The sequence below is a fragment of the Lonchura striata genome, chromosome 30, assembly GCF_050655825.1.
Source record: "Lonchura striata isolate lonStrDom1 chromosome 30, ASM5065582v1, whole genome shotgun sequence".
NCBI lineage: Eukaryota > Metazoa > Chordata > Aves > Passeriformes > Estrildidae > Lonchura > Lonchura striata.
Window position 1 is genome coordinate 1474474 of NC_140732.1, and position 12733 is coordinate 1487206.

A 12733-nucleotide genomic window follows, 5' to 3' on the forward strand; every position below is an offset into this window, starting at 1 on the left:
CCATCAGGACCATTGAGTCCAGCTCCTGGCCTTGCACAGAACAGCCCAAGGCTCACACCAAGTGCCTGAGATTGTTGTCCAAATGCTTCTTGGACTCTGTCAGGCTTGATGCTGTGACCACTGCCCTGGGGAGCCTGTTCCAGTGCCCAACCACCCTCTGGGTGAAAAACCTTTTCCTAATATCCAGTCTAAAGTTCCTCTGACTCAGCTTCCTGCTGCTTCCTGGAGTTCTCCCAGTCTGTCAGCTTTTCCTAGACCTGGTGACCACTGGGGAAATGAAAGTGCCTGCAAAGGCCAAGGAGAAAGCCTTGTGCTTTTTTGGGAAGAGGGAAAACATTTGCAATTACCGCTGTGAGCGCTGTTGGGTATTTTGCAGTGCTGGGAAAAACCACGTATCCTCATGATTCAATTAACGTGAGAAATACGGAGGGTACTTGCTGGGGCGTGCAGCACATGGGGCAGAATGTGCTGGGTGTGGCACTGCCTGCACAGCAGGTGCAGCTCCTGCCGAAAGGAGGCTTGTATGACTGTCCTGGCCTGAGAGCTCTACTTTCCATTCAAACTGATATTTCATCTTAGCCTTGAGATGATGAATCACTTGACAGGCACCTTCACAGGCTGAGTGCAACGGGACAGCTGAAGAAAATGCTGCCTTAAGTGTTGGTGCTGGGCCTGACAGTTCCCAAGAGACAGTCTCTAGATCAGGACAACCTGGCCAAAATGCCTGCCACCCTTTCCTCAGCTTTGGAATAGGGTCAAAACACTCAGATGTATCCCTTGCCAATCTTTACAAAAGACAGAGGCTGCATTGCTGGATATCGGCAACTTCCCGCCCCACAGCGTGTTTTCCCTGCTAACGTTGTGTTTATCTGAGGACAGAACCTTCTACAGGTGTCTGAAGTTGCAGGGAGAGCCCAGGCCTCCTTCCCCCAGCAAGGACAGGGAGCAGGCTCTGGACAAGGCCTGTGCTGCTCTTGCTCCTTCTCCCTGTGCCCAGGGTTTGCTCTCTTCTTCCCAGGAGCCGCTACGTCCAGGTGCGGAAGTGCGCGGCCGAGCTCCTCCTGTCCTTGGTGCAGAGAATTGGAGTCACGAAGCTGGCAGGCACACCCAGGGCTGAGCCACTGGCACACGTGGCAGGGACACTTGCTCAGGACTGTCACCAGGACACAAGGTAATGATCTTCATTTCACCTCCCAAAACGGGAACATGGTTTTGTGTCTGGCTATAAAGGGTAAAACTACAAAGGAGTGGAAACTAAAGGTTACATTAAGTTACCTCACAGTGTGGATAAGGGTCACAGAATCATGGAATATGCTGAGTTTGAAAGGACCCATTGGGGTCATCAAGTCCAGCTCCTGGTTGTGTGCAGGACACCCCAAGAGTTACTCCATGTGCCTGAGAGTATTGTCCAAACACTTCTTGATCTCTGTCAGCCTTGGTGCTGTGACCACTGCTCTGGATGGCCTGGGGAAATGACTGTAGTGGGTAACCTGAGCTTGGCCACCAAGAAAGAGCATTGCCAACTTCCTGTGACTTGAAGGATTCTTTACTGAGATCAAAAGAGCTCTGATTAGCCAGTCAAAAAGTTTTGACTGGCCTTAGGTGCACACGATAAAGGCAAAGTGTTGGCTTCATCACTGAAGGATCCCAAACATCTATTTCACATTAACCTAAGACTTCCCTAGAAATATTTCAGAGGTCTTTAGCCTATGTATTCAGTCTTTCTAAACTACTTCTGCAGGTTTGTAGAATGCTGTTATCTGTGGCTCAGTCACCTCCAAATTTCTTCTTGAAGAAATCTGTGGTTTCCTAGTGGCAAAACCAACCCAAACCACCAAAATCCCCTTACTTTGATGATGAAATTCCCATTAATAGCTGCCAGGGACACCAGAGCAACTATCTGCCCATGCCCCTGATTATTCTATATAGTATAGAATAATCCAAAGCAAGCATGAGGTGTTTTGTTCCGGCTTCCCTGCCAGTGAAAGAAAGGCAAATTATTGTGCAATGGCAGCAGGACATTGCTAATAGGCTCTGACAACAAAGCAGATGTGTTTTGCCTGTTCCCTGGGATCCTTTGATCCCACAGAAGCACACCCACAGTTTCAGAGTGAAATGGTATTTTTTCGTGGCCCCACATTCTCCTCTTGTCCCTTGTGTTCAGCTGACAACACTGTGCAGTGTCCAGTGAAGCAAATGTCCCTCTTTGCTGAGTAGGTAATGCCTTCTCTTGCAAGGATTGCACCTGATCAGTTTAAGGTATCAGCTGCTTCTGTTAACACTCTTCCTTTGTTCACTTTTCATTTCCTGCCTTCCTTCCTTCCTTAGGCATTATGGACAGGAGATGGTGAAGATGCTGCTGAATAATCCAAAATTTAAGAAGTTTTTGGAACAATCTCTTTCCACCCATGACCTGGAAGATATCCTGGCAAGAATTAAGAAGAAAGTAAGTGCTTGGCAGAAGCAGTGTCTCCTTTGTGCAAGTATTGCCACTGCTAATATGAGATCAAACATACTCGATGTGTCTTTACCTCATTCCTCTTCTGCTGCATCATTTTGCTCCTGGAATGAGCTGTTAATCCCCAGCCTGTTCATCTGCAGACCACAGAGGAACTGATATTATTTGGGAAAAAGTGGGGCTTTGAATTCTTTGAATATCACAAAGTGGAAAGGGAAAGAGGAGAAAATGGGTTTACATCCAAGGGCAAGGCCCCACGGGCTCTCCCTACTCTGCCCCCAGTCAAGCAGTTAAGTGAGAATAGTGCTTCTGAGGATAACAGTGTCTTTGCAAAAGACACCAGAAGTAGTGGTGCCAAGGACATTTCCAAATATACAAAAGATGTCCAAGTCAAACCTAATTGCTATAATTACTGTTGGTCTTTTGGGAATATCTTCCCTGCTGTCAAGCCTTGTGGAGCTGGAAGAGGCTTGGTGAATCCATCAGCATCCAGTGGAAAATAGTTTGTTTGTTTGGGGGGGATTTTCTTCTTTTTATCTACATTATAGAAGGGAGTGTGACTTTGTGCAGGAGCAGGGAGAGTAAGTGTTGAACCAAATAGTGGGCCAACCCCCAAGGAGTCCAAATCTGCTGCTTCCATTGAGAACACTCATTGCCTACCAGTTTGCATTATTCCCATTTATGCTCAAGAATAATGAATTTGGGATTTTAGACTGCTGCTCACTGCCGTATGATAGCACCCATAACCTGCCTTGGGCTATTGTAAACAAAGAGTTGGCATCACTGAATCTCTGCTCCATTTATTTCTGTAAGTTAGGAAATGTTTCCTTAAGCCTTGGTAGCAGTGGTCCTGGTTCTAACTTGTGTTTTAATCCAGGAATTCCCTATTTTGAATTCTAAAGATTCATGGAGTTTCTTGATGTCTTTGTAGGGGATGGAAAACCAGAAGGCTGAACGCCCATCTGTGAAGAACCTGGTGAAGAAGAGGAGTGACGGCTCAAAGAAGCCCCAGGCCACATCGCCTTCTAGCAATCGGTACTTTTGTCAGATGGGAGCACTTTTGTTAGATGTGACAAAGTACATGACATGTGCTTTACATGCCTCTTCCTCAGGAAAATCTTTCTGCTGGAGATGACCAGTGCCAGAGATTCTTTCCTTTCCCTACAAATGCTCTAGGATAAAAATTGTCCACTTCTGCATTATGCTGAACACAACTTCTCTGGAAGGCTTCCACAAAAACTGGGCAACAAAAGACACCCATTGGTAACAGCTCAGACCATCCAGTGCAGTGGCAAGGGCAGTGTTGTGGAGGCTCGGAGAGGGCCAGGTTTCTGCTGCCTGACTTGGGACAAGGAAATGCAACCAGGGTGTTCTTTTTAAATCCCAGTGTAGTCTTTTGTCTTTTTGTAGATGGGTGTTTTAATGAGAAGTCCCAGTCTTGAAACAAGATGCCATTCCCCAAAGATACAGTTCTCATCCATGTGGTTTGGCCTGGCTGATTCATGGCTTTTTTACCCTCAAACAGTATGACGTTTGAGTAGTAGTAGCAGTAGTAGTAGTAAGGGAATTCCTGAGCAACTTTGGCCAACAGGTGCCTCAATGTGGACTTTTTGTCTTGATATTCCTGTCCTTCATATAGTTTACTTAATGGACAGCATGTTTGGTTTATTTCCCCCTGTGCTGCAATCAGCGTTTAAGACAGGAATTTGGTTCTTGCTGTCTCTTCATGCTAGTGGCAGAGCTGCTTGTGCCTGTTCTCCTCTGATAACAGAGGGGATTTATTTAGAGCTGTCCCGCTCAGCGGTGGCAGGAAAGTGACCACATGTCTCAGTAGCATGGCTTGCATCTGCCCATGCTCATGGAAGAGACAGGTTGATCCAGGAGAAATGTTCCCAGTGGGTTTGTTAAGCTGTGGATCTGGTCTCTAGGGAAGCAAACAAAATGTGAGCGTAGTTCTGGCATGTCTGGCTTCTGTTTTTATCTCTGTTACTGCTTTTCTGGACCCTTCAGATACGCCCCTGTTCATCTGTTCAAATGCATCTGAGCTACTTTTCCAGATTGTCATGCCTGGTGTAGAGACACTTCTCCAGAATGATGTGTTTCCTTATTATAAGACACACACCTCCCATATGAGGAGGCATTTAAACTTGGAAGTAGCGTCTATCTTTCCCCACAAAGCAATGTGAGCAGTTCGCCTTGGAAGTCATCTGAAGATAGATCAGATGCAGCTCATCCTTGGTGTTTCTGAGTGAGCAGTGTGAGAATGTTACTTGCAGATTGTCTCCTGTAATGACTGGCGTGAGGCTCACGTTGTTCTTCAGAGCCTCATGATATTCTAGCTTGAAATGACATCACTAGGAAAGCTCCTCAAGATGTTTTGGTCACAATTAACTGAAGCTATTATTACCAACAGGTCCTAATTTGGTTTTATTTTCCAGGGTGGAGTCTACCTCTGATGGACGCCTCCTACACCGTGCAAAAGCCCAGGTCACGTTACCTCCAGCTGTGGAAGAGATGAAGCCGCTCCAGAAGCTTTACCTTCTCCTGGAAGCCAAGGAGTTTCAGACACGGATGGAAGGAGTGGCACTCCTCCTAGACCTGTCCAAAACCAAACCCCAGCTCATCTCCACTAACATTGTCCAAGTATGTAGGGTATCTTCATTGTTCCATTCCATCAGCTCCTTTCCCAGGCCTGGGGAAGTAAAGTTAATTCAGTGTGTCTTGGCAGGACATCCTGGCTCTTCGGGACAGGCTGGTCCCTCTTACCCAGAGAAATTGAATTCAGGTCCAGGCTTCAGGACAAGTTTTTTCAGTCCAGCTGTATTTGTCTGGCAGCTTTCTATATTGATGCTGTTGATCAGATGATGACAGAATTTCCTGCTGGTTTAACTGCTGCTGTCTCCTACTGCCAGTTGGGTTATGTGAAGGGAATCCAGCCATTGAAAGCAATAATGGCACTTATTCTCTGGACAAAAAATGGGTTTGAGTGGGGAAGAGATGTTTCAGGCTGGGTTGGTTTCAACTAAATGTTTTTAAAGGATACTTCTGGAAACTCCATCTTGTCTGGCACAGGCACAGCTCTGGCTACTCATTTCCATCCTTGTCCCTATTCCTCTAGGTAAAGATGGTGCTCACCCTTCTTGGGGGGCTTTTTTTTTTCTCTTTGGAAAAGGAGGAAAACAGTTAAGGACAGAGCTATCCTTTCTCCTCCCAGTAGATGCTTTTTCCCCTTCTTCCAGAAACTGGTGCCTGATAATGGGCTTTCAAGGGACTGAGCCTGCTCTAATGAGAGCTGTACAGCACATTGCATTTTAGAAGTCTACCTGTTAGTTAGAGAAATGGTCTGAGTCCTGGAAGAGTTGATCAGAGCCCTGCCCATCTCCAGACACAGGTTCTGAGACAAACAAAATAAAACCTAGATCTCCTCCAGCCATAGTTTTGGCAGAATCATAATTGCCCTCAGTACTTGAGGCAACTGTATAGAAACCCGGGCATTGTAAATATCAGCTTCCACTCTTGTAAAGCAAAGGTAGTCTTATCAGTTAATAAAGGGAATTGATTGAATGATTTATAGCTGGGGAGAAACATCATAGGAACTCTCCTGTCCCCAACTAAACCTCTTTAAAACAGATGAAAATCTTTCAACCAGCATGAGGTTGCAGAACCATTCCAGCGAGAGGCCCACAGGAAAACATTGCAATTGTGCATGCAAGGGCTGACCTGACAGAAAGGATCACTTTCACCTTTGACATTGCTGAGTGCTCATTTCCACACCCCCTCTTCAAACAAGGTCATTTTAATCAAGTTCTCATGTTATTTGTTCTCTTCACAGATTTTTGATTATTTTGACCTGAGACTATGTGACACGCATAAGAGAGTGAGGCAGAAGGCGCTGGACGTGCTGGCAGAAATCATAGGCCTCCTGGAAGATGCCCTGAGCCCCGTGATCATCCGTTTGGTGGAAGGAATAACAAAGAATCTAAACTCAAAGGATCCCGGGGTTCATGCCGCAGCTGTGAGAGCGCTGGAAGGATCCATTGCTCATTTAGGTGAGGCTGAGCCCCAGCATGGACTCTCCTCAACTGCGTCTCTGTCTCTGCGACACAAGAGAACGCTGAGTGCCTTGACAGCTGCTGTTGTCTGTGGAAGGCTCTCGCAGACACCCACAGAAGCTTTGGAGGTGCAGTCCTTAGGAACCAGTCCTCCAACAGGCTTGAATGTGATCAGCAATTCCCAAAAGTCCCAGGAGCCCTTGGCTCTGTGCTGCTGATCTGAAGACAAAGTCCTGGACTACAGCTTTGCTACAATTCAGAGGCAAAGTTTGCTTGGGCCCCATCTGACTTCCCAAATGAACAGCTTTGCTGTTGGCATGAAGGGACACCAGCCCATCAGAGCTTCTGCAGAGCAGCCACCTGGAAGGCTCTACATGATAGGCATTAGCTGCCTATTTTCCACCTTTCTTCTTTGTCTTCTTTTTTCAAAGGGGAACTTAGGATTCACCAAGTTCATTTCCTTCGAACAAACTGGTCTAAATCCAGCTGTCAATCATGCCTTGTTCCACATGTTGTTTTGCATGGGGCAAGGTGGCTCTAGCAAACACCTACATAGACAAGGGCTGCTCTAAATTCCTTTGCCACACAGATTGTTGTCAGCTCTGAAAATGCCTGAAAAATTGAGTGGTGAGGAGGCAGGTCTTCAAGGGGTGTTTCCACCTTCTCCACCTCAGCTGCTCTGTGAATTCATGAACTGCCTGACTCAGTGCCTTTCTGTGTCCCAAGGATGGAGTTCTTCCTTTTTACTGTGGGATGCAAAACCTTTTCAGTGCTTACATGAAACTGAACTCTTGAGGTGCCTGATGTGAAATGTGTTAACTTAGCTCCTGGTACAGAAGACAACTTTGGATTTTCAAATGTGAAAGGAGAGCTTTTCTTTTGGAACTTTTAACCCTGCCAAGTAGGCTGGCAGGAAAGAAGAAAAGGATTCAAAAATCAGCAGAATATGACTTTCTTTTATAAAATGGGATTGCCCCTGCCCTTTCCCTCCCCACTGTCCTTTCTGCTATGACCTCAGAAGAGTAAGCAGAAACGTGTGTTTCACTTGTAGATAAAGTATCACTGATGAAAGAGCTCAGCAACCAATGGAGCCAACTGAATGGCGAAGCTCTGCTGGCTGTCACGGAGTGTATCACAGGTATGGCCTCCCCTTCTAAGCCAAGAGGTCCTCTAGGGGATTATTTACAGGGAATGCCTGGGAATGGACAGTAGAGTAGCTCCGCCACAGCAGGAGGTGCTGAGCTTGTCCCTCCTGCCCAATACCCAGGGCAGGTGTCTCTGGCAGGTTTCCCTGGCTGCTGCAGAGCTGTGCAGCATCTGAGATGGGGGCGGCGCTGGGCCTGGGGGCTGAGCTCTCACGGGGACATCTCAGAACCCACCTCCAGGATAGGAAGGGGCTAAAAATAGCCCAGCTGGCTCCTCTCTTGGAGCCTCAGGGACATCTGTGAGCCTTTAGGAAAAATGGTGGCAAATGCTGTTTCAGGGGATCAGTTTGTTTTGTTCTCACAGAATTCTTGTTTTGCTCTTGGAAAGTTTTGAGGCTGAAGCATGCGGAGCCTTGGGGTCACAGCTTAGGTCAAAACTCACCACACAGAGTGTATCTCACTCTATCAGATACTCTGTTAGAGTCTATCACACTTATCCTTGCATGGATTTAGTGCAAGGCAGCCTTTGGGGGCAGAGGGGCAGAAGCAGAGTGCTGAGGCTGCCTGCCTGTGCTGTGGAAGTGGCACTGCACTGAGCATTTCAGGCTGTGCAAACAGCCTCTTCCTGTGTCAGCACTGTCCACAATGCTACAAATGCAGCTGAGAATTGATTCCTCAGAGGAGCTTGCTGTGTCAGCAGTAGCCAAGGATTGGAAAAATGACAATCTCAACATACAGTAGAGAAGACGACTGATAGCCTTGCTTTAACTGGGGCTAATGGCACTGCTAATTATGCCAGCATCTTTAAATAGAAGGTTTCATAGTCTTTGTGTCTTCCTTATGAATCTGAACAGGGCATGTTCAGCGATTGGGAATGTCAAAGGCTCTTTCAAACCACTATCAAAGAGCATTTGAATCAAGTAGATCCCCAGGAACAGGGAATATAGTTTTGCAGTTATTTTGATCTCTTTTTCAAATAAAGGAATGAACAAAAATGAGGACTACTTTAGAAAGTGCAAATGTCCTCACTCAGGTTTAGTGGGAACAGATAGCTCTTTCTGAAGTTCTGTCGTGACCAATGACTTTATTTGCATTTCAACTCAAATGAAGTCTCATTTTGAAATGTGGACCATTACCCGTTTCCTGCTTAGCAGGATTGGTTTTGGGTACTTTCAGGAGCTGTTTCAGTGTTGATGACTGCTGGTGGATTAACAGCATAGAGAAAATGAAGTCTCTTCCACCACAGAATAATAAGTAGCTACTAGATAACTTTTTGTCTGATCAGAAAATAAGACTGGTCTCCCTAGCATTTCAGGTTTTAACCCCTCAGTCAAATCTGCCATGCAAGGAGCCTGTTGTTAGCAAATTTTTGTCTGTTTTTGATATAGTTCAGTCCAGAAAATGAGCAGAGAGCAGATTTCAGAGACAATGTGAGAAAACACTTGCCTTCTGATTACATTTCAGTCCCCTGTGTAGCATTTTTCTTTCTCTATGCCCCTATTTCAGTGCACATTGTAAGAAAAAATGCCACTAACATTTGGAGGGGAACTGCCATTAAAACATGAAGATGCTCAAATTCCATGGCAGTGGGGTCTGGGTAATTCCCTAAGACATGCTAAGGTTTGAAACAGCTCCGTGTTGAAAGGCACAAAAGCATTCTGCCAAAGACACTGGCTAGTCACCGATGTTTCTAAGGCAGCTGTCAAGCAGCTGCCATCTCTGGTGGGCTGGGGCTTTGAAGTGTGTTCTAATACTGCCCTTTGCTGTGTGCCACTGAGCAAAGGGGAGTCAGATAAGACTTCTGGCACTTTACATGGAAGTTACAAAATGGAATCACCCCCTTTATTAGAAATCACTCAACTGCCTCCTTACAGTGCATTTCCAAATCTTCAGTGTGGGTTTAGACAACTTCTAAATGGAAATAAAAGGCAATTTGATATTTCATTCATTGTTCATGCAGAAACAAATTGTGAAATAATTTAGTAAAAGTACAAAGTCTGCCACAGGGACAAGGCTCTGTTTGGAGAAATTAGTCCTGAGGTATTGGTGGTTCAGTTTCAAGGATGATCAGCGGCTTTGCCCGTTTCTGGATCATGGGGCTCTGTGTGCTATTTTGCTGATGTTAGCCAGAAAGGCTTCCAAGAAGCAAAGGCAGAGGTAGACCCTTGTTTGCATGGAGGCTGGTGGGTAAGAAGCTGTGCCTCTCTCCCGGCAGTGCTTGTGGAGTGGGTTTATGCCAGGAGCCCTGAAGTCGTCGAGCGCTACGCCCTGCCCGTGCTCTGGTCCTTCCTGGAGAACAAGGCGCTGCCTGTCCGAAGCGCCAGCATCCGCACGGTGGCCACCAGGCTTGCCTTGGCCCTCTACGAGGTGATGGGCACCAAGCTGAAGAAGTGTGCAGCCAGCAAGCCTCCACGCGTGCAGGAAAACCTCTCTGACATTTTGGGCTGGTGAAGGTCTCATGTTCTCCGGAAAGATGACAAAGTTCTGACTTGGACACCTCCGGATGTGACTTTATTTACGTCTGCCAAAAATGACAAAACACTAAGGAAGGGTGTGCATCTACCCCCGCTCTCTCCATCGCCCTTCATCGTCATGAAATGGGAGCCCTGAAGCAACTCCAAACAATGAGGACAATGTGAAGACTGAGCATGGCTCAGCCTCACAAAAAGGTGAGGGGGGAGCTGGGCCACTCTCTGGTGGGAGGAAGGCTCTTGTGGCAGCCCAGAGAGCCTGTGCACATTGCCAGGGAACAGCTGTGCCCTGCATGTGCCCCTGCAATCAGCTGTGCTCTGCAAGTGCTCAGCTGTGGGGCAGGGAGAGGAGCAGGAGGCTGCATGTGCAGCTGAGCCATTCCTGGAAAGCACAGGGCTCTGGGCTCCCTGCTGTCCCAGGGCAGCCCAGAGGCCAGGCTGTTCCTGTGGCAGCCCTGTGGAAGCGGGTCAGGGTTTTCCCCGGGCCTGCTTCAAGGGGCTGCCAGCAGCAGCATGCTTCCCTGCAGCTCCTTAGAAGATTCCAAGGAGTCTGTCCCATGAAATCTGGAGCTTTATATGCTTTAGGTTTGCACTGTGGCCTCTGTTACCCTTGGTCTCTCCACTTTGCAGATCTGACTGGTCGTAGCGATACCAAGAAGTTTTCTCTGGACACCTTCTATGTCCCCTTTACCACCAAGTCCTTGCCTGCAGTCCAGAAGAGCTCTCTTTCCTCCAAGCTCAGGAAGAAGCTACCCACCATCACACAAATGTCTCAAGACTAGGCTTTATAGCATTTTTAGAACTATATAGAATTTTATAGAATTCTTCTGGTATAGTTAGAGATGTACTTATGTTCTTCCATAAAGTCCTTGCCTGCAGTCCGGAAGAGATTTGTTTCCTCCAGGCTCAGGAAGAAGCTTCCCAACGTCCGCAGAATGTTTCAAGAATAGGATTTATAGCATTTTTAGAACTATATAGAATTTTATTGAAATTTATAGAATTGAATAGAATTTTATAGATTTTTATAGACTTTTATAGATTTCTTTTAGTATAGTTAGAGATGTACATATGTTCTCATAGTTTTGAATAATGTGTTTTGACTTTATCTTTGAATTTTGATGACATCTTTTTAACTGGATGTGGAAAACCACAGACTGAGGTATTGTTTATTAAGATATATATATAAAGGTTAGGAAACGGACTCGTGAGAAACCACAGACGGAGGATAGGAAACGGAGTGTGAGAAAATACAGACTGCTTACAGACTAAGGTATTGGTTATGAAACGAGGATACACAAATAGCCTGCGGACACAACATTTGCAAGATAAAGAAAAATCACAAACACTTAACACCTGGGGACTGACGATACAAGATAAAGATAACCACAATTACGGCTTACGTAAACAGAAGGAAACTGCAAACAAAGGAGCCTGTCAGGACTTCATGGAAAGAACGGAATAAAAAGAAGACTGTTTAGACGAATCGGGACAGCAGAGAGGGAGCAGAGCCTCTCCGGCCGTCCAGCGCTGTTTTTGCTCATATCCTACTTGCAGTAATTAATAAAATTCTAATTGGATTATGATCCGTTGTGGCGTAAATTTATAACAATTTCTGGTGCCATGACTCGGATAAGGAACGGTGGGCTTTCGTCCTCCGGGGAGGCGCCCCGCGACATTTCGCGGCCCCGCGACCGACAGCTTACCCCACCTTACCGATGAACCTAAAGTCTAGGATAATGAGCAAAGGAGAGACCGGTAAAATCCCATAAAAATTCTGTGCATAGGAGTCCGGACTAAGACGCAGGACGCGTAAGTAGTGAAATTATTCACAGAGCGAAATTGTTCGCGGCGAAATTGTTCATGGGTTTTCCGTTCGGGCGGGATTGGGTTTCCTGGAATATAATGAATGAGAGGTTCGATATACTGAGCCAAGCAAGTGTGGACTCTTAAGTACTGCATTTTCCATCTCCCGCGAGGGACTGGGCCAGGAACAAGAGGAGCGAGTGTGTGTGTGTGTGGAGATATTCCAGAAGATGGGGGCGAAGGGCAGCAAGCCTTCAACTCCCATGGGAAGGGTACCCACTGTACCTAAGAATACCCCTCTGGCATATATCTTAGATAATTGGAGATATTTCCCTGGAACCCTAGGGAAAGATAAGCAAAAAATGATAGAATATTGTACTAAGATATGGGGAGGGAAGAAGATTTCAAAAAAATGTATTTTGGCCAGTCTATGGGTCAGAAAAAGATTGGGTGAGACAGCAGTTAAACCTCTGGGTAAATAATAAAAAACTCCTTAACCCGGAGGAGAGAACAAAGGTGTTGTTTTTACTGTGAAAAGAAGGGACATATAAAGAGGAATTGCAGAGGAAGAATCAGGGATGAGGGAACATTGAAAATAGAATAGGGGAGTCAGGGGCTCTATATCTTAGGGGACTGGAGTCATTATAAGCCCTTGATAAAATTAAAAATAGGTCCCCATAAACAAGAGTTCACCTTTTAGTAGACACTGGGGCTGAGAAATCAACTATTAAACAGATACCTGAGGGATGTAAGGTTTCCCCTGAAAAAGTACAAGTAATTGGGGCAAAAGGGGAACCCTTTAAA

General features: G+C 46.2%; 1 protein-coding gene across 1 annotated transcript; it reads left to right on the top strand.

Moving 5' to 3' along the window:
* Positions 1 to 2344: 2344 nt before the first annotated feature.
* LOC146764945 (TOG array regulator of axonemal microtubules protein 2-like) lies at positions 2345 to 10106 on the top strand. Its single transcript, XM_085563390.1, has 6 exons — positions 2345 to 2446; positions 3390 to 3493; positions 4897 to 5101; positions 6291 to 6507; positions 7562 to 7648; positions 9871 to 10106. Exons 1-6 carry the CDS (start codon positions 2345 to 2347, stop codon positions 10104 to 10106), a joined length of 951 nt encoding a protein of 316 aa, XP_085419516.1.
* The last annotated feature ends 2627 nt before the right edge of the window (positions 10107 to 12733 follow it).